Source organism: Nycticebus coucang, chromosome X, assembly GCF_027406575.1.
Source record: "Nycticebus coucang isolate mNycCou1 chromosome X, mNycCou1.pri, whole genome shotgun sequence".
NCBI classification, from domain to species: Eukaryota; Metazoa; Chordata; class Mammalia; order Primates; family Lorisidae; genus Nycticebus; species Nycticebus coucang.
The window spans coordinates 185,084,301-185,105,877 of NC_069804.1; the positions used below are offsets into that span (position 1 = coordinate 185,084,301).

Here is a 21,577-nt window from a genome sequence, read left to right on the forward strand (position 1 = left end):
GGTTCTATTCATGTCTCTTGCCCAGTGATATATGGGATCGTTGGGTCTTTTTTTGTTGATTAATTTGATTTCTCTATAGATCCTAGTTATCAAGTTTTTGTCCGATTCAAAATATACAAATATCTTTTCCCATTCTGAAGGGTGTTGTTTTCATTTGCTGTATAGAAGCTTTTCAGTTTAATTAACTCTCATTTGTTTATTTTTGTTGTTGCAATTGCCACAGAAGTCTTCATAAAATCTTTCCCCAGGCCGATATCTTCAAGTGTTTTCCTCACACTTTCTTTGAATATTTTTATTGTTTCATGCCTTAAATTGAAATCTTTATCCATCTTGAATCAATTTTCTTAAGTGGTGAGAGGTGCAGGTCCAGTTTCAGTCTTTTACATGTGGTTATCCAGTTCTCCCATCACCATTTATTGAATAAGAATTCTTTTTCCCAATGTATATTCTTATTTGGTTTATCAAAGATCAGGTGGCTGGGGCGGCGCCTGTGGCTCAGTGAGTAGGGCGCGGGCCCCGTATACCAAGGGTGGTGGGTTCAAACCCAGCCCCGGCCAAACTGCAACAAAAAAATAGCCAGGCATTATGGTGGGCGCCTGTAGTCCCAGCTTGGGAGGCTGAGGCAAGAGAATCGCCTAAGCCCGAGGATTTGGAGGTTGCTGTGAGCTGTGATGCCATGGCACTCTACCAAGGGTTAATAAGTGAGACTCTGTCTCAAAAAAATAAAAAAAGATCAGGTGGCTGCAAGATGTTAGTTTCATCTCATGGTTTTCTGGCATCATCTCTTGAGATGAGAAGATTAGTGGGGGAATGGATTTGGGAGCACCATGAGAATCTCCGTTTGGACCCAGGGGGTAGGAGTGCCTGTTAGTTGTGCAGAAGGAGAGGGATCAGCCCTGTCAGGTAGCCTCGCCAGAGATTAGTTGTCCTCAACTGTGTCTTCTCTCCAAAACACCAAGTGTGTTTTTCTAAGCTACATACCCTTTTGCCTCGTTTTAAGCTAGTATCTAAATTTTGTTTGTAATTTTTTTTTTTGTTTTAGAGACAGGGTCTCTGTCCCTCATACTGGGGTACAGTGACACAGTCATAGCTCACTGCAGCTCCAAACTTCTATACAATCCTGCCGCCTCAGCCTCTGGAGTTAGCTGGGACTGCAGGCATGCACTGCTATGCCCAGTTAATTGTTTTTTACTTTTCATAGACATAGGTTCTAACTACATTGCCCAGGATGGTCTCAAACTCCTGGCCTCAAGTGATGTCTCACCTTTGCCTCCCACAATGCTAGGATTACAGGTGTGATCTACCAGAGACAGCCTTGATATCTAAATTTTTTTTTTTTTTTTTTGTAGAGACAGAGTCTCACTTATGGCCCTTGGTAGAGTGCCGTGGCCTCACACAGCTCACAGCAACCTCCAACTCCTGGGCTTAAGCGATTCTCTTGCCTCAGCCTCCCGAGTAGCTGGGACTACAGGTGCCCACCACAACGCCCAGCTATTTTTTGGTTGCAGTTTGGCCAGGGCCGGGTTTGAACCCGCCACCCTCGGTATATGGGGCCGGCGCCCTACCGACTGAGCCACAGGCGCTGCCCTATATCTAAATTTTTAATCACAAATTTAAATACTTGCAAACAATATTGTTGCCCATATACTGAAATTTTTTATTTTTACTTAACTTTTTTTTTTTTTTTTGCAGTTTTTGGCCGCGGTCAGGTTTGAACCCACCACCTCCGGTATATGGGACCGGAGCCCTACTCCTTTGAGCCACAGGCGCCACCCTACTTTTTTTTTTTTTTTTTTTTTTTTTTATTTTTGGCCGGGGCTGGGCTTGAACCCGCCACCTCCGGCATATGGGACCGGCGCCCTACCCGTTGAGCCACAGGCGCCACCATCCACCCTACTTTTTTTTATTTAGATAGAATTTCTGTTGCCTTGGGTAGAGTGCCATGGCGTCATAACTCACAGCAACCTCAATCCCTTGCTTGAGCATTTCTCTTGACTCAGCCTCCTGAATAGCTGGGACTACTGGCATGAGCTGCCTCACCCACCTTATTTTTATCTTTTTTTTTTTTTTTTAAGACAGAGTCACTTTGTTGCCCTCCGTAGAGTGCCTTGACATCATAGCTCACTACAACTCAAACTCTTGGGCTGTAAAGCAGTTCTCTTGTCTCAGCCTCCCAAGTAGCTGGGACTGTGGGTGCCTGCCATAACTCTCAGCTATTGTTAGAGATGGGATCTTGCTCTTGCTCAGGATCTTGCTTTCTCAGGCTGGTCATGGACCTGTTGAGTTCAAGCAGTCCACCTGCCTTGGCCTCCCAGAGTGCTAGGATTACAGATGTGAGCCACCTCACCCAGCCTATTTTTATCTTTTTAAAGAAAAGATTTCACTGTATCTCCCAGGCTGGTCTTGAACTAATGACCTTACCTGATCCTCCTGCCTCGGCCTCTCACAGTGCTGGGTCATGGGCATGAACTGTCACACTCAACCAATTTTAGATATGTTAATACTGAAATCCTTCAATCAAAGATTATGTCAAGACTCTTCTTTTGTCAGAAATTGAATCTCTTTTTTTTCTACTTCAATTTTTGTTTCCATTCCATTTCCTCAGTACATCTTTATGCATGAAAGCCTTTTTTTTTTTTTTTTTTTTTTTTAAGACAGAGCTTCAAGCTGTCGCCCTGGGTAGAGTGTTGTGGCATCCCAGCTCACAGCAACCTCCAACTCCTGGGCTCAAGCAATTCTCTTGCCTCCACCTCCCAAGTAGCTGGGACTACAGGTGCCCGCCACAACGCCCAGCTATTTTTTGGTTGCAGCTGTCATTGTTTGGCGGGCCCGGGCTGGATTCGAACCCGCCAGTTCAGATGTATGTGGCTGGCTCCTTAGCCACTTGAGTCACAGGTGCCGAGCCGCATGAAAGCCTTTTATTGATCATCCTATCATTCTTCTCTGCAACAAAAATATGAACGCAAAGTGATAGCTTTTTAAAATTTTCTTATATCCATAGGCTGAGCATTAGAATTTCTTCTGGATTGTGTTATGATTATTATTATTATTATTATCATTAGTTTATCAGTGGATAAGTACACTTGTAATTTGGATGTGATAAGATCCAGAATAGATTCAATTCCTGTTTTTCATTTTAATGGTGTGAGCGCTAAGAAACTTATTCCTATAATAAGCAGATGGGAAGTTTTACTGTAGGAATGAGTAAATAAGTAAAAATAAAAAAATGTCCATTCTTCAAATTCCTTTTCATTTATAAGCCAAAAATCACATTGTGGTCTTTCCTTTTAGGTTGCTTATAAAAATTGTTTGTAGAGGGCGGCACCTGTGGCTCAGTCGGTAGGGCACCAGCCCCATATACCGAGGGTGGCGGGTTCAAGCCCGGCCCCAGCTGAACTGCAACAAAAAAAAATAGCCAGGTGTTGTGGCGGGCACCTGTGGTCCCAGCTACTCGGGAGGCTGAGGCAGGAGAATTGCTTAAGCCCAGGAGTTGGAGGTTGCTGTGAGCTGTGTGATGCCACGGCACTCTACCTAGGGCCATAAAGTGAAACTCTGTCTCTACAAAAAAAAAAAAAAAATTGTAGATAGTTACATTAGATTCTCTTTCAATTTTCTGAAATTGTAGATAGTTACATTAGATTCTCTTTCAATTTTCTGGATCCAACTAAGTTGCAAGACTGCTTGTCATCGGATCATTTAATTTCTTCACTTTCTCAGTATCAAATAAATGTGATTATTTCAAATTGTCCTCTTTAGTTCAGTGTGGAAGTTTTCCACTCAGAGATGTTGTCCCATTGTGAGATTGGGATGGGTGAGGGTATGCTTTGCAGGTTAGATTTTTGGAAGGTGACCGTTAGGGAGACTGGGAAGGAGCATAGCCCTCTCTCAGGCAAATGAATGTAAAACCAAATCCATATGGATGTGGGGTTTTGTCTCTGAAATCATCCATGGTCACATCCCCCTTGGAAAGTCTTGGTTTATCCTGACAAGGCTCATACTCTGATTTGAAACCTTCTGGGGAATATGAGCCTGTGGCTGTCCAGGAAGATAAGAAATGGTGATGTAAAGTGGGACATGACCAGAACACAGATCAGAGCAGCACTGGGCCAGATTCCACTTCTGGGATCCACAGGGCAAGTGAGGAGAGTAGGAATGTTGGGCCCTCAGGGCTCATGCAAAGGCCTGTTGGAAAGAGGCACATAATGCAGGAAGTCCAGTGAGACATCAGGACCAGACTTGTCTATGTCATGGAAACTAGAGAAGGAGATACCTTGAGAGAAAAGGGTAAATTATTGTGTTAATTGCTGCTAAGAGGTCAAGGAAGATGCCAGCTGAGATCAAGTAACCTCTTGGCTCTTGACAGGTTTGAAGTCCATCATGGAGATGGAAGCCTCCATGAGATGGGCTGGGGAGAGAGGGAAGATGGAAAGCAGGGAAAATGACTATAGACAACATAATGGGAACTCTTCCGTGAAGTAGAATGCAGATGTGGGACAGTCTCAGAAGGAAGGACAAAGCAGAGCTGGGAGAGTGAAGACGAGAGTGCTGGCACATATTTAAGTGGCAATAGAATGAGCCGAGAGACAGGGAGAAACTGAATTAATATGAGAAGAAGGGGAATTGCACAATTGGAGATAACTTTGAGAAAGTGAGAGTAGCATGAGATTCAGGATGGCCAAGGGCACACTGGGCTTAGGGCCCTAGTGCAGAAAGGGCAGTTTGGGAGTAGACAGGGGCAGATGAGAGAGACTTCATCCCTAGGAGGCATGAGGTGAGGGTACCATCTGAGCAGGAGGGGGCAGGAAGGGGAAAAGATGATTTGAGAAAAGAGAATGGCCGGGCAGCATATTGGACATGCAGAGCAGTGGTTATCATGAGAAATATGGGGTCTAAACCAGGGGTGAGCAAGGACCAGGGTGGTTCTGACCTGTGTGCTTTGTGTTGCAGGTGAGCGTGGCGCTGGGCTGTGCCACCCGTGATCGGACCATTGCTTTTGCTAGCAGCTTTGCTGCCTTTTTGACCCGAGCATTTGATCAGATCCGGATGGGAGCCATCTCTCAAGCCAACATCAACCTCATTGGCTCCCACTGTGGAATATCTGTTGGTAGGACTTCTGTGGGCCATCTTCTTGGTAGCCTTCCTCCTTTACAGGGAAGACTTCACATGTGCTCCAGAGACCCATGAATTTCTTATGATTCCATTAAGTTTGATTACTCATGACTTCTCTCTTTTTTTATTTTATTATTTTTTTGAGACAGTCTCAAGCTGTTGCCCTGAGTAGAGTGCTATGGCATCACAGCTCACAGCAACCTCAAACTCTTGAGCTTAAGTGATTTTCTTGCCTCAGCCTCCAATGTAGCTAGGACTACAAGGCGCCCACCACAACACGCAGCTTTTTTTTTTTTTTCTTTTTTTTTGCAGTTGTCGTTGTTTTAGCTGGCCTGGGCCAGGTTCAAACCCACCAGCTTCAGTGTATGTGGCTGGTGCCCTACCCACTGAGCTATGTGTGCCACCTATTCGTGACTTCTTTTACCAAAGCCTTGTTTATTTATTTATTTATTGACAGATTTTTCACTCTGTACGCTGGGTACAGTGCTGTGGCATCATAGCTCACGGTAACCTTAAACTCTTGGGCTCAAGCAATCCTCTTGCTTCAGCCTTCCGAGTAGCTGGGATTCCAGGCCCTGCCATAATGCCCGGCTAGTTTTTCTGTTTAGTAGAGACAGGGTCTCACTCTCGCTTGGGCTGGTCTCAACTCCAGAGCTCAAGGGATCTGCTTGCCTTGGCCTCCCAGAGTGCTAGGATTACAGGTGTGAGCCACAAAACCTGGCTGAGCCATATTGTGTTTTAAAAGGGTCAGCCACTCTGCTCTGGGCTGTCTTTGCCACAGATCTCTCCATGTTCTATAGAGTGCCGCTGCTTTCAGTCAATAAGAAGTAGTCTGTCCTGAGTGCCCCTTCTGTGTTGGGTCATGTGCAAAGTGTAAATAAGGTCAACCACCCTTCCTGCCCTCAGGACAGTTGAAGACTAGCTGGAGGTGAGCAGTGTGGGCATAGGGAAGGGAGAAGGATTCTCAATGGTGCTCAGCTTACTTGGATGGCATGGGGGCAAGGATAACTGCCAGCACCTTCATATGAGGGAAATAGGCCAACCAAAACACTGTTACAGGAATGTTGGCCTGGTGGGGCAGCGAGAAGAGAAGCACAGGGCAAAGGGAGATAATTGCAACAAGGTGTGCAATGGGGGCAGGGTCTGAAAAGTCAAGGGTAGATCCCAGAGTGTCTGAAGAAAGAAGTGAACATGGCTAGCAGATTGGGGAGGGGGGGATGTTGAAAAGCCAAACTTTGAAAACTGCAGAGTTTTCTCACTAGGGAAATGTCAGAGTCAAGGTAATGAATAATAGCAGAGGACATGGGAAAGATGAGCCCTCTGACCGGTCTGTGGCAAACAGGTCAACTGGGCAGACATGGCAACTTATGCTTGCTGCTGGAATGCTGGAGGTGCACATGGGAGAATTAGGCTGGACAAAATGGTTCTAGATGGCATTGAGAATCAATGGTGATCTGGGTGAAGCTGAAGGTACCCACAGGAGTGTTCGGCTCAGCTACTTTGAAGGCCTGGAGAAATGAATGAGATCACTTCAGTCTGCAAAGCTCAGTCTCTTGCTGGAGAACAGAGAAGGAAAGCCAAAGCCTAAAAGGGCCTTCCAAAGGAAAGCAGGCTTAGAAGCTCAGCAGGGCTGACTAAGGCCACCCATGCTCTGTTAGCTTGGATGGTAGTGGTGAGGGAACCTAACTTACCCAAGGTGCTGCAGTGTGATCTCAAGGGAGATAGCCATATGAGAGATCAATATAAATTATAACCAGGAGAGTCAGCCTGATAACTGGCCTCTTTCAAAGGACTCCACTGTGGTTTGGCAAGAAGAGTTAGTGCTCCTTAGCTGAGCACAATGGCTTGTGCCTGTAATCCCAGCACTCCGGGAGGCTGAGGCAGGATGACCCCTTGAGCTCAGGAGTTTGACACCAGCCTGAGCAAGAGCGAGACCCTGTCTCTACTAAAAATAGAAAAACTAGCCAGGCATAGTCGCGGGTGCCTGTAGTCCCAGCTACTCAGGAGGCTGAAGCAAGAGGATCACTTGAGCCCAGGAGTGTGAGGTTGCTGTGAGCTAGGATGATGCCCGAGTACTCTAGCCTGAGTGATAGAGCAAGACTCTGCCCCCTCCAACACACAAAAAAATATTGCTTCTCAAGAGTGAGTGGGCAGTAGAGGGTAGGTTTCTGGTGGGGTTATGTTCATATTTTTGTTGGGCTGTGGCTCTCTCAGGTGAAGACGGCCCCTCCCAGATGGCCCTGGAGGATCTAGCCATGTTCCGAGCCATTCCCAACTGCACTGTTTTCTATCCAAGTGACGCTGTCTCGACAGAGCATGCTGTTTATCTGGCGGCCAATGCCAAGGTATTTTTAAGGGGACACTGGTTGAGACTTAAAACTATTCTGCACTATGGTACTAATTTGATACCGATGATTGGATTTTTTTCTCAGCACAAAAATAAATTCATTGTAGAAAAAATGGCATTAGGATTTCTTTTAAAAATACAGCCTTTACAAAAACTGGTCATCGTGTACACAGACATCTGCTTGCTTTTTTTTTTAATATTTATCTTTTTTGTATTGTTAAATCATACCTATGTACATTAGTGCAATCAAAGGGTACAATGTGCTGGTTTCATATACAATCTGATATATTCTCATCAAACTGTTCAACGTAGCCTTCATGGCATTTTCTTACTTATTGTATGTAGACGTTTGTATTCTGCGTTTAGTAAGTTTCACCTGTACCCAATCTAAGATGCACGGTAAGTGTGGCCCCACCTATTACCTTCCCTCCACCCAAACCTCCCCCATCCCTTGGCCCTTTACCCATATTTTTGTGCTATAGTTGGGTTATGCCTTCATGTGAAAGCTATAAATTAGCTTCATAGTAGGGCTGAGTACATTGGATACCTTTTCTTCCATTCCTGAGATACTTTGCTAAGAAGAATATGTTCTAGCTCCATCCATATAAAAAAGAGGTAAAGTCTCAATCTTTCTTTAAGGCTGCATAATATTCCATGGTATACATGTACCACGATTTGCTAGTCCATTCGTGGGTCAGTGGGCACTTGGGCTTCTTCCATGACTTAGCAATTATGAATTGGGCTACACTAAACATTCTGGTACAGATGTCTTTGTTATATTGTGATTTTTGGTCTTCTGGGTATATACCTAGTAGAGGAATTATAGAATCGAATGGCAGGTCTATTTTGAGGTCTCTAAGTGTTCTCCAAACATCCTTCCAAAAGGAACGTATTAGTGTGCATTCCCACCAGCAGTGTAGAATTGTGCCCTTTTCTCCACATCCACGCCAACATCTCTGGTTTTGGGATTTTGTTATGTGGGCTACTCTTACTGGGGTTGGGTGATATCTCAAAGTAGTTTTATTTGCATTTCTCATGATTAAGGATGATGAGCTTTTTTTCATGTGTTTGTAGATCATGCGTCTGTCTTCTTTAGAGAAGTTTCTTCTCAAGTCCCTTGCCCACCCTGAGATGGGATCACTTTTTCTTTTCTTGTTAATACATTTGAGTTCTCAGTGGATAATGGTTATTAAACCTTTATCAAAGGTATAACCTGCAAATATTTTCTCCCATTCTGAGGGCTGTCTGCTTGCTTTACTTACTATGTTCTTGGCTGTGCAGAAGCTTTTTAGTTTGATCAAGTCCCAGTAGTGTATTTTTGATACTGCTTCAATTGCCTGGAGAGTCCTCCTCATAAAATATTGACCCACACCGATTCCTTCAAGAGTTTTCCCTGCACTTTCTTCAAGTATTTTTATATAGTTTCATGTCTTAAGTTTAAATCTTTTATCCAGTGAGAGTCTATCTTAGTTAATGGTAAAAGGTGTCGGTCTAGTTTCAATCTTCTACAGGTTGCCAGCCAGTTTACCCAGCACCAGTTGTTAAATAGGGAATCTTTTCCCCACTGAATGTTTTTAATTGGCTTGTCAAAGATCAAATAACGGTAAGTAGCTGGATTCATCTCTTGGTTCTCTATTCTGTTCCAGACATCTACTTCTCTGTTTTGCGTCAGTACCATGCTATTTTGATCACTATGGATTTATAGTACAGTCTCAGGTCTGGTAGCGTGATTCCTCCAGCTTTGTTTTTATTGCTGAGTAATGTTTTGGCTATTCGAGGTTTTTTCTGATTCCATATAAAACGAAGTATTATTTTTCAAGATCTTTAAAATATGACAATGGAGCTTTAATAGGAATTGCATTAAAATTATATATTGCTTTGGGTAGTATAGACATTTTAACAATGTTGATTCTTCCCAGCTATGAGCATGGTATGTTTTTCCATTTGTTGACATCTTCAGCTATTTCTTTTCTCAAAGTTTCATAGTTCTCTTTGTAGAGGTCTTTCATGTCCTTTGTTAGGTATACTCCCAAATATTTCATCTTCTTTGGCACTACTGTGAAAGGAATAGAGTCCTTGACTGTTTGTTAGGCTTGGTTATTGTTGGTATATATAAAGGCTACAGATTTAGGGGTGTTGATTTTGTAGCCTGAGACATTGCTGTATTCTTTGATCACTTCTAAAAGTTTTGTAGTAGAATCCCTAGTGTTTTCCAGATATACAGTCATATCATCTCCAAAGAGTGAAAGTTTGATCTCTTCTGACCCTATGTGGATACCCTTGATCGCCTTTTGTTCCCTAATTGCAGTGGCTAAAACTTCCATTACAATGTTAAAGAGCAGTGGAGACAATGGGCAACCTTGTCTGGTTCCTGATCTAAATGGAAATGATTTCAATTTAACTCCATTCAATACGATATTGGCTGTGGGTTTGCTAGAGATGGCCTCTATTGGTTTAAGAAATGTCCCTTCTATACCAATTTTCTTAAGTGTTCTGATCATGAAGTGATGCTGGATATTATCAAAAGCTTTTTCTGCATCAATTGAAAGAATCATATGCTCCTTAGTTTTTAGTTTATGTGCTGAATTACATTTATAGATTTACGTATATTGAACCAGCCTTGAGACCCTGGGATAAATCCCACTTGGTCGTGGTGTATAATTTTTTTGATGTGTTGTTGGATTCTGTTTTTTAGGATCTTACCGAGTATTTTAGCATCAATATTCATTAGTGATATTGGTCTATAATTTTCTTTTCTTGTTGGGTCTTTCCCTGGTTTGGGGATCAAGGTGATGTTTGCTTCATAGAATGTGTTGGGTAATATTCCTTCTTTTTCTATATTTTGGAAGAGGTTTAGTAGTATAGGTGCTAGTTCTTTCTTTAAAGGTTTGGTAGAATTCTGACGTAAAACCATCTGGTCCTGGGCTTTTCTTTTTAGGGAGATTTCATATAGTTGATGCTATTTCAGAACTTGATATAGGCCTGTACAACATTTCCACTTCGTTCTGGCTAAGTCTTGGTAGGTGGCATACTTCCAGGTATTGGTCAATTTCTTTCAGGTTTTCATATTTCTGAGAGTAGAGTTTCTTGTAGTATTCGTTAAGGATTTTTTTGAATTTCTGAGGGGTCTGTTGTTATTTCATTGTTACCATTTCTGATTGATGAAATTAGAGATTTTACTCTTGTTTTTCCTGGTTAGGTTGGCCAAAGGTTTATCTATTTTATTGATCTTTTCAAAAAACCAACTTTTGGATTTATTGATCTCTTGTATCATTCTTTTGTTTTCAATTTCATTTAGTTCTGCTATGATTTTGGTTATTTCTTTTCTTTTGCTGGGTTTGGGGTTGGAGTGTTCGTCCTTCTCCAGTTGCTTGAGGTGTTCCATTAAGTTATTAACTTCCTCTCTTTCCATTTTCTTGAGGAAGGTTTGCAGTGCTATAAATTTCCCTCTTAGGACTGCCTTTGCAGTATCCAAGAGGTTCTGCTAATTTGTGTCTTGATTGTTGTTTTGTTCCAAAAATTTGATGATTTCCTTCTTAATCTCATCTATAACCCATCTATCCTTCAGCATAAGGTTGTTTACCTTCCATGTTTTTGTATGGGTATGCTTGTTCCTGTTGTTATTGAGTTCAACTTTTATTCCATGATGGTATGAGAAGATGTGAAGAATAATTTCTGTTTTTTTAAATTTGCTGAGGTTAGATTTGTGGCCTAGGATGTGGTCGATTTTGGAGTATGTTCCATGAGCTGATGAGAAGAATGTGTATTCAGTTTTGTTGGGATGAAATGTTCTGTAGATGTCTGTTAAGTCCAGGTGTTGAATGGTTGAGTTTAAATCTAAAATTTCTTTGCTTAGCTTCTTTTTGGAGGATCTATCCAGCACTGCTAAAGGGGTGTTAAAGTCTCCAACTACTATGGAACTGGAGGAAATTGAGTTGCTTATGTCTGTTAGAGTTTCTCTTACAAATTGAGGTGCATTCTGGTTGGGTGCATAAATATTAATAATTGAGATCTCATCATATTGAGTATTACCTTTAACAAATATGAAGTAGCCATCCTTATCCTTCCTTATATTGGTTGGTTTAAAATCCCATTGTGTCTGCGAACAGGACTGCAACGCCTGCTTTTTTCTGCTTTCCATTTGCCTGGAATATAGATGACCATCCCTTCACCTTGAGTCTATATTTGTCGTTTAATGTAAGATGCGATTCTTGTATGCAGCAGATATCTGGCTTGAGTTTTTGTATCCATTCAGCCAACCTGTGCCTCTTTAGAGGACGATTTAAACCATTCACATTAATTGAGAATATCGATAAGCCTTTGGAGAGTCCGGTGGACATTTTTAATCCTTTTGCGACTGTGGAAGTTGGAATTTGGTCAAAATTTTCTGGGTGGGTTTATTTTTGTGGTGGAGGATTATGCTGATCTTTATGGAGAATAGATCTGAGAATATCCTGGAGAGCTGGTTTAGTTATGGCAAATTTCTTCAAAATGTGAATGTCATTGAAGTATTTAATTTCTCCATCATAAACAAAACTCAGTTTAGCTGGGTACAGGATCCTGGGTTGAAAGTTATTTTGTTTTAGGAGATTAAAAGTCAATGACCATCCTCTTCTAGCTTGAAAGGTTTCAGCAGAGAGATCTGCAGTTATTCTAATATTCTTCCCCTTGTAGGTGATGTTTTTCTTTCATCTGGCTGCTTTCAGAATTTTCTCCTTCATATTAACTTTAGTGAAATTGATTATGATGTGTCTGGGGGATGTCTTATTTGGGTTGAGTCGTGCTGGAGTTCTGAAACTGTATCTGAATTTCAGAATCTCTTGGTATGTCTGGAAAGTTCTCCTTCATAATCTCACGGAGAAGAGACTCTGTGCCTTGTGAAGCCACTTCGTCGCTTTTGGTGATCAGTATAAGACAAATATTAGTTTTCTTCGAATTATCCCAGAGCTCTCTGAGAGAATGATCTGTTTTTGCCCTCCATTTCTCTTCCTCTTTGAGAGTTTGGGAGCGTTCAAAAGCTTTGTCTTCAATGTCAGAAATCCTTTCTTCTGCTTGCTCCATCCTGTTACTGAGGGATTCTACTGTGTTTCTCAGATCTTTGAGGGCTGCAACTTCTTGTCTCGATGTGTCAAAATCTTTGGTCATTTGGTCTTTGAATTCGTTGAATTCTTGAGATATCTTTTGGGTTACTGCTTGGAATTCTAATTCGATCTTATTTGCTATCCAGATTCTGAATTTGATTTCTGACATCTCAGCTATTTGTTTGTGCATGGGATCTTGTGCTGTGTCTGCCCCATTGATCCTTGGGGGAATTGATCTACTCTGATTATTCATATTGCCAGAGTTTTTCTGTTGATTTTGCCTCTTGATTGTTTTTCACTGTTGCCTCTGGCTGTCCTCAGAGTTGGGGAGGTGTCTCTTCAAGATTAGGCCTCAGCGGGATCACTGTATTGTTGCTGGATCTTTGTAGGGAGTGACCCTGTGTAGTTCTTCTGTGGCTGACCCAGCTAGGGAGTTCTGGTTGTGGAAGCAGCTCCGGCGTGTGACACACATGGATCCAGCAACAGGGCGGGAGGTGGTGCGCATGGTTCTGGGAGTGCCTGGCGCTCTGTGCCAATGTCACTGAGGCTCCAGCTGTCTCTGGCCAAGAGAAGGGCTCTGCACAGAGGCAGGGAGGGCTCCAGAGGGCTACCAGTATCCCTGGCCAGACGAGTGGGCCAGTGTGGAGGCAGAGAGTATACAGGAGGGAGGACACAGGGTTGTGCGGCTCCCACAGTTTTTGGTCAGGGCATGTGGAAGCCTGGCAGGCGTGGGTCACGGGTCAGGGTTCGCGGCACAGCTCTTATGGAGGTCCAGGCAGTGCCAAGCCCAGGAGTTTGAGGTTGCTATGAGCTGTGATGCCATGGCACTCTACCCAGGGCAACAACCCAAGGCTGCAGTGTGCCAAAACCAGTCTCACTCTGCCCCTAAGGGTTAAGGCTGTAAGGCAGCTCAGTCCCCGCCTTTAGGCTGCTCAGTCGCTAGGTTACTAGCTCCCGCCCGATCCTTGCTCTGGGACCCCGAGGGCAGAGCTTGCCAGGGCAGTTCTCTCACAATGGCTCCCTATGGCCTAGCCCAGTGGCTCAGTCTGGGGCCCTAGACAATGCCCAAAGTTCTCTGCACTCCTGCTCAAGCTCTCCCCAAGGCAATTCAACTGAGTGCCAAGTCCAAAAACACCAAAACAGTTCACAGGTAAGGCCTTTCCGGTTTGCAGTCTCACTGCTGCTTGTACTTACAGTTGCCGGCAGGATTAGGTCGATCAAACACACACAACCATTTGCCAGTTTTCCACTGTTTTTGTCCTCCTCTTGGGGTCCAGAAGTCCCTTGCTGACTCCCTGTATCCTCAAAGGGATGATTATAGGCAGATCCCACCAGCCAGCGATGCCTGGAGTCTTATCTCCCCAGACTCACCATGCCCAGTTGCAGGGAAGCTGTTACTCCCCAGTAATGTATTTTTGACACTGCTTCAGTTGCCTGGGGAGTCCTCCTCATACAGTATTCCCCCAGGCCAATTCCTTCAAGAGTTCTCCCTGCACTTTCTTCAAGTATTTTTATAGTTTCATTTCGTAAGTTTAAATCTTTTATCCAGTGAGAGTCTATCTTAGTTAATGGTGAAAGGTGTGGGTCCATTTTCAGTCTTTTACAGATCGCCAGTCATCTGCTTTCTATCAAACAGTTCTTTCAAACAGAAGCACACTGAAAAAACCTGACAGCCTGGGTGGTGCCTGTGGCTCAAGGAGTAGGGCGCCGGTCCCATATGCTGGAGGTGGAGGGTTCAAACCCAGCCCCGGCCATAAAAAAAAAAAAAAAAAAACCTGACAGCCTGTCTCAGGGCTCAGCACAAAAAATGGGGACCACTCTAGGCATCCTAACCATTAACGTAGACCACTTACAAAGTCACAGGAGTGGGCTGCAGTCAGGACCCCAAACTAAAAGGTTAACCCACTGGTAGAACCACCACCTCTGAGGCCATTACTGGGCCTGTTGGACATAAGGCACACCCCAGTTGCTGCAGCCCAGGATAAAGCCACTGTTGCCACTGCCTTTTGATATCCAGGAAGTTGGAGAGAGGGTGGCAAGAGCCTACTGTAGACAGAGCCCTGGGCTCAGAAACAGAAAGGCAAGAGTGTGGCTTCAGCCTCACTTCTGCTCCTCCTGAGATCTCAGGCAAGGGCACCAGAGGGACAGAATCAAACCCCTGTCCAAACCTAGCTTCAGAGGAGACGAGCAAATGTAGTCTAGTCTTTATCTTGCCAACCTTTCCAACTCACACTCAGCACACTGCGCTCACCACCCCATCCGTGCACCCTGCCTGAGCCCTCTGTGCAGGTAACCGTGGGCACAGTGGGGAAGACCCTTCTTAGCTCCCACTCTGAGCATTTGAAACACATATGCACAGATGTTTCCTTGATTTGTGTTATAAGTAGGTTCGAACTGTACATATTTTTCTGTACTTTTTACTTGCTACATCTTGGAGTTTGTTTTGTTTTAGGATTTCATACATGCTATAGGATTTCATTACTAGAAAGGTCCAAAGAGGCAAATCAAGGCTGTACAGTATACAAATGAATGTACATGTTGCTTATTGGGAGTGGCAAGTGGCTAAAGCAAGGCTTCCTGGCTTGGGTGGTGATGCCTTTGTCAGAAGTTATGAAGTGTACTTTACTGTGGCTGAGTTACACCTCAGTACAGATTGCCTCATAAGGACAGATGAACAGAGGCAGTGTTTCTCTATCAATATAGTTTTATAGTTTATAAATACATTGTGTAAACATGAAAATTTATATGATTTATGATATATGATTTATAGTTTATAAATTCATTGTTTAAACATGTAAATTAACAAATGCTTTAGACATGAGTATTATGAGTATTCAATTATACTAAATGTTTATGTGTTCAAGTTGATAAGAAAGATGTATTTATATCTTCTAATTGTGAAAATGGTTAGTCATTTGTATTGAGATATTTAAGGTCTTTCTGAGAATGGTACCCTGGTAAAATTTGTGTTCTAGGCTTTGTAGTCAACATGTTCTGGCCTGAGTTTATGTTTTGTGGACATAGAACAAGTGAGTTTGTGTTTGGAGACTCTTTCCTAAGTCAATAAAGGTGATATAGCATGGAGAATTTGGCACTGAAGACATCTGCTAGGGTCTCGCTTGGGCTTGATCAGACCACGTGCAGCCTGTGCACCAATGCTTGTAGATGCTTATCCTTCACTCCAAAGTGTACGCTTGGTTTTTATTCAAAAAAAAAAAACAAAAAACTGTTCAGTCCTCCTTCCCCCCCCCCCCGACTTGTTTTGCGGTCTGTTAGTTGGAAATTTATAGTTTGATTTTCTAAACTGTGGCTCTGATTTTCATTGGCACCCCAGGGGATCTGCTTCATTCGGACCAGCCGACCTGACAACGCAGTTATCTACAGCCCACAAGAAAGCTTTGAGATCGGACAGGCCAAGGTAAGGACTCCAGTTCTCCAGTGTTCAACATCATCTCATGTGACAGGAGCTGTCCTAAATACAGCAGTGGGTATCTCCACAGTTGAAGTGTTATCTGTTCTTTGGTCTTGTTTTTCTGTTTGTTTTTTATTCAAATCAACTGCAACCTTTACCTGCTTTTCCTCAAGAAGGAACATTCTGTCAATTTCATTTTGGCCTGAACTTTCCTCCTTTCCAAATTGAGTTTCAGTGCACATACACATACTTTGCTAAAGGGACATTTGTATATGTATATGTGCATTGATACTTTTTTTTTTTATTTGAGACAGAGTCTTACTATGTCACCCTCAGTAGAGTGCCGGAGTGTCACAGATCACAGCAACCTCAGCCTCTTGGGCTTAAGCGATTCTCTTGCCTCAGCCTCCCAAGTAGCTGTGACTACAGGTGCCTGCCACAATGCCTGGCTATCACTGATACATTTTTTTGAAAGTCTAGGACATCCTCAAAGAATGGAGTGGCCTAGAAACCCTCACTGTCTATACCAGGGGTCCTCAAACTACGGCCCACGGGCCACATGAGGCGGTGTGATTGTATTTGTTTCCATTTTGTTTTTTTACTTCAAAATAAGATATGTGCGGTGTGCCTAGGAATTTGTTCATAGTTTTTTTTTTTTTTTTTTAAACTATAGTCCGGCCCTCCAACGGTCTGAGGGACAGTGAACTGGCCCCCTGTTTAAAAAGTTTGAGGACGCCTGGTCTATACTATTGGCAGTGGTATTAGCAATGTTTCTTTCTTTTTTTTTTTTTTTTTTTCCAGTTTTTGGCCAGGGCCTGGTTTGAACCCACCACCTCTAACATATGGGGCTGGTGCTCTACTCCTTTGAGCCACAGGCACCGCCCAGAAATGGTTGTTAAGATACAGAGAATCCTATACAGAGAGATGGCGTGCAGAATAATTCCAGTGCTTTCAGTAGGTGGCTTTGGAGGCAGCAAAACTGTATGAAATAAGCCTGGGAACTGTCTTTTATGCAGAGTAGTTAAGTTGTGGTTGTTTTTTTTTTTTGTTTGTTTGTTTTTTTGAGATAGAGCCTCAAGCTGTCACCTTGGGTAGAGTGCTGTGGCATCAGAGCTCACAGCAACCTCCAACTCCTGGGCTCAAGCAATTCTCCTGCCTCCACTTCCCAAGTAGCTGGGACTACAGGTGCCTGCCACAATGTCTGGCTCTTTTTTGGTTGCAGCTGTCATTGTTGTTTGGCCAGCCCAGGGTGGATTCGAACCCACCAGCTCAGGTGTATGTGGGTGGTGCTTTAGCCACTTGAGCCACAGGCACCGAGCCTACTTAAGTTGTTGAAAGCACAACCTTTGACATCAGCCCACTGCCTCGACTGCAGGTCTCAGCCCTGTCTTGGGCCAGTTCCTCTTACTGAGACTCACTTTTCTTAGCTACAGAATGGTCCCACTACTAACAGATTTCACAGGGAGGCTATGAGTTCTCAGAGCTCAGGCATGTGAGAAGCTTAGCACAGTGCATGCTACAACTGCCCTGCATGTTCTCCATTAACATGTTAGTCCTTGGAATCCAAACCATGTGGGTGCTGCAGTAAGCTCTCAAACCAGTTTGCACGTGACACATTTCCAGATCCCTTGATGGATGTGAGACAGGGTACATATCTGCACTCCAGGGCAGATGGGCAGTACAACTGCTTCTGGCCCTCTGCCTTTTACATCCTACTTTAAAATCTACCTTCTTTGTTAAAGGGTCATTTTTATTTGTATTATATAAGAACTTAATAATGTCACACTCGCTGTAAAGCAAGAGAAAAGGTAGGTGAATTTGTAAAGCAAATGTAAAATGGGCCTTATCAAAAAGTGTGTCCTGCCTTTTAAATGCATCTGATTTTTTTTTTCAGAGACAGGATCTTGCTCTATTGCACAGGTTAGAGTGCCGTGGTATCATATAGCTCACAGCAACCTCAAACTCCTGGGCTCAAGTGGTCTTCCTGCCTCAGCGTCCTGAGTAGCTGGAACTTAAAGGCACCCACAGCACCCGGCTAATTTTTCTTTTTTTTTCTTTTCTTTTTTTAGAGACAGAGTCTCACTTTGTCACACCGTGGCATCACAGCTCACAGCAACCTCCAGCTCTTGGGCTTAGACGACTCTCTTGCCTGTGCCTCCCAAGTAGCTGGAACTAGAGGAGCCCGGCACAACGCCCAGCTATTTTTTTGTTGGAGTTTGGCCAGGGCCGAGTTCAAACCCGCCACCCTCGGTACATGGGGCCAGCGCCCCACTCACTGAGCCACAGGCACTGCCCTAGTTTTTCTATTTTTAGTAGAGACGAGGTCTCACTCTTGCTCATGCTGATCTTGAACTCCTAAATTCAGGCAATCTACCTGCCTTGGTCTCCCAGAGTGCTGGGATTACAGGCAGTAACCACTGGGCCCAGCATGATTTTTTTTTCAATACTGACTTACATTAAGGAGTAAAATTGTCAGGATTGGAAACTAGCCCAGCCAAGCACTGACCGCCTGCTCCAAGATGTGCTCTAAATGCAGTACTAACCACAGCATTTTTTTTTTTTCTGGTGTTATACCAGGTCGTCCGCCACAGTGTCAATGACAAAGTCACAGTTATTTCAGCTGGAGTTACTCTGCACGAAGCCTTAGCAGCTGCTGATGATCTTTCTAAACAAGGTGAGTTGGTTACGTCTGAACATTAAAGTTCAAGCTGGGGAGGGGTTGGATTCAGCTACCTTCTGTGCCCCAATTGATCCTTTAATCTTTATCCCTGCATGTTCTTTATTCTTAAGTCTGCTTCATATACCAAGCTGGTTATTGCTCTTCTCCAGATATTCCTGCCCGTGTCATCGACCTGTTTACCATCAAACCCCTGGATGCTGCCACCATCATTTCCAGTGCAAAAGCCACAGGTGGCCGAGTTGTCACAGTAGAGGATCATTACCCAGAAGGTGTGCAATGGACATCAGGAATGGTGCTGTGCTGCCCCTAGTTGGAGATGTCCCCTGCTCTCTTGGACATCACCTCCAGCCTTGCCTTTCAGCCAGCTCTCTACAACTGTAGCAATGTAGGGGTCTCCCTTCACCTACCTGCATTGGTCTCCTAAGTGTGGAGCTGTGCTCATATTCCTTGATATGTCCCTGGCAGAGTGCACAGTACCCACTTACCAAAGGGGTCAGTGGCAACACAGAGGAGTGGCTAAATGGAAGGTTTCCCTGTTTGAGTTGTGAGTGATTAATAGTTTTCCTCCACTAAAAATGTGGAGATGGTGCCTTACAAGCAGAAAATACAGCAAACTCAGAAAGAGCATGCCAGGGACAGGGAGCTGGGTGACGTTTGGGCCTGGAAAGGTTAAGTAGGGTGGACATTGTGATGCCATGAGGAACTTACGTGTTCCTGTGTCAGGAGCCAAGCTCATGGTGCATGGGTCTCTGGAAGGATTCGCATACCCTGGCACACAGTCACCCCGTAGCTGAGGTTAATCACAGGAAAACGGCATGTGACAGGGCCTGCCAGGTCTCAAGCCACAACTGGAGTTTGGAAAAGCACTGCCCTAGGTACCTTCCTCCCTCCCCACCTGCATCGGGACAATAGAACATGCAGCCCACATGGACTACATGTCTGCCCAGGGACGCCCACTAGAGACTGGGCTCCCTGGGTTTTCATTGGGGTCTGATCATGTTGGCACCCTCTCCAAGGCATGTACCAAAATTTCTAGCTCCCAGCAGGAAAGTAGGTACTTGGCATAAACCACATTGTTTGTACAAATAGTCTAGGTTCCAGGTATGTCCTTCTCAGTAGGGAAAGTGTCACAGCAGTGGAGGGAACTTGCACCAGCCAAGGGCCAACCTTGTGAGCCAGCAGCCTCAGGCCTGCTGGTCACTCTCTTCTGCACAGTTCATTTGTTGGTTTTAGTCATTTTCAGGTCCCTGACAGCTTTGAGAATCTGAGCCCTGTCGGATCCCTAGAGGCCAGGTTGAGAGCAGTACCTGTTGTGGGTGGGGGTGGGAGCAGCTGGAGACTTGCGCTTCAGAATAGGAGCTCTTCAGGCCAGTCCGAGAACGGCCGTTCACATGAATTGATGAGTCGTGAGACAGATTACTCTGGGAACCAGCAAATTCATAAGCCTCTATGTCGGCTGGGCACAGTGACTCCTACTTGTAACTTCAGCACTCTGGGAGGCTGAGGCAGGTGGATTGCCTGAGCAAGAGTGAGACCCTGTCTCTACTGAAAATAGAAAACCCAGCCAGGTGTTGTGGCAGGTGCCTGTAGTCCCAGCTACTTGGAAGGCAGACACAAGAGGATCACTGGAGCCCAAGAGTTTGAGGTTGCTGTGAGCTACAATGGCATGGTACTCTACCCAGGGTGACAGACTGTGTCACCAAAAACAAAGCCTCTATACCATGGGGTTTTAAGGCTGACTAACCACTTCCAAATAAGATCCCAATATCTCTTGCTTCCCCAGGTGGCATTGGAGAAGCTGTCTGTGCAGCCGTCTCCATGGAGCCTGACATCCTGGTTCATCAACTGGCAGTGTCGGGAATGCCTCGGAGTGGGAAGCCGAGTGAGCTGCTGGATGTGTTTGGAATCAGTGCCAGACACATTATTGTGGCAGTGAAATGCATTTTAAAGAACTAAAATATCTACCTTACATCTATGCTTGTTCTAAACCCATCATTTTTTAAACTATACTGTTGTGTTTTATTCTTTTTATAAGCAAAGCCAGTTAGCATCTTTCTTTATTCCTAATTCAAAAATTCAAGTTAACTATTTTTCTTATAAACCATGACTGCAAATATAAATATATCATTGTTGAATCATTAAAGTGAGTTATAAGATTTTAAGTGACAAGATAGGTTGCAAAGCAACCACCTGATGCTAAGTTTGGGGGATCAATGTAGAGTACCAGTTTCTTAAATGTGTATTTCCCTTGCAAGTAAAGAAAATGTGACACCGATTGCAGGCCTCAGTAGCCCAGCTACACGGCATTATAGTGCCAGGGAACCTACTACCATTCCCAATTTGAGATTCCATATCTCCTTCCTACCTGCAGCTTCCTGAGTAATGTGTGACTGCAGTTGCCCTGGAATTTCCTTCAATATTTGCCTTCATCTCCCCTTCACAATTGGGAGGCTGTCAGGCAGCAACAAACACTGTTAGGATGTCCTGTGGTGACCACTCTGTGAAGAGATAGGAACATAACTAATTGCAGTCTGCACACTATGCTGTTCGTTAATAAAGCATTTCAAAACCAGCTGTTTAATTTCATTTGTGCCTTATGTGCAATTCCGTTTCTCTATGATGAAGTCTTAAATAAGGAAAGAGCTCCTGTCTAAAACTAAGGGGGAGAGCCATGGTCCCAAACAATAAACCTAGAAAAGGATGACAGGCTACAGAGGCAACACTCACTAGGAATAGTGTGTGGCCTGAAAAGCTAACCCTAAGCCAACTCTTTGATGTCATCTGTGAGCACTAAATCATGTGGCTGGAATAAAGAAAAGAACCAGCCAGATAAAGATGGAGCAGAGCTTCAAAACTACACTTAGATTGCAGAGGCTGGTCTCTATGGCTCATCTCTGTGATGCCAGCACTCTGGGAGGCTGAGGCAGTTTTGTTACTTGAGCTCAGGC

The 21,577-nt window shown here is 44.0% G+C and overlaps 1 protein-coding gene across 2 annotated transcripts in view; it reads left to right on the top strand.

Moving 5' to 3' along the window:
* TKTL1 (transketolase like 1) overlaps positions 1–20,585 on the top strand; it is a 47,823-nt gene extending 27,238 nt beyond the window's left edge. For both annotated transcript variants that reach the window (XM_053580512.1, XM_053580513.1), the window contains exons 8-13: positions 4,948–5,104; positions 7,324–7,454; positions 15,872–15,955; positions 18,527–18,623; positions 18,779–18,898; positions 20,413–20,585. In XM_053580512.1, the coding sequence (XP_053436487.1) occupies positions 4,948–5,104; positions 7,324–7,454; positions 15,872–15,955; positions 18,527–18,623; positions 18,779–18,898; positions 20,413–20,585 (762 nt within the window). The remainder of the gene's footprint in view (positions 1–4,947; positions 5,105–7,323; positions 7,455–15,871; positions 15,956–18,526; positions 18,624–18,778; positions 18,899–20,412) is intronic.
* The last annotated feature ends 992 nt before the right edge of the window (positions 20,586–21,577 follow it).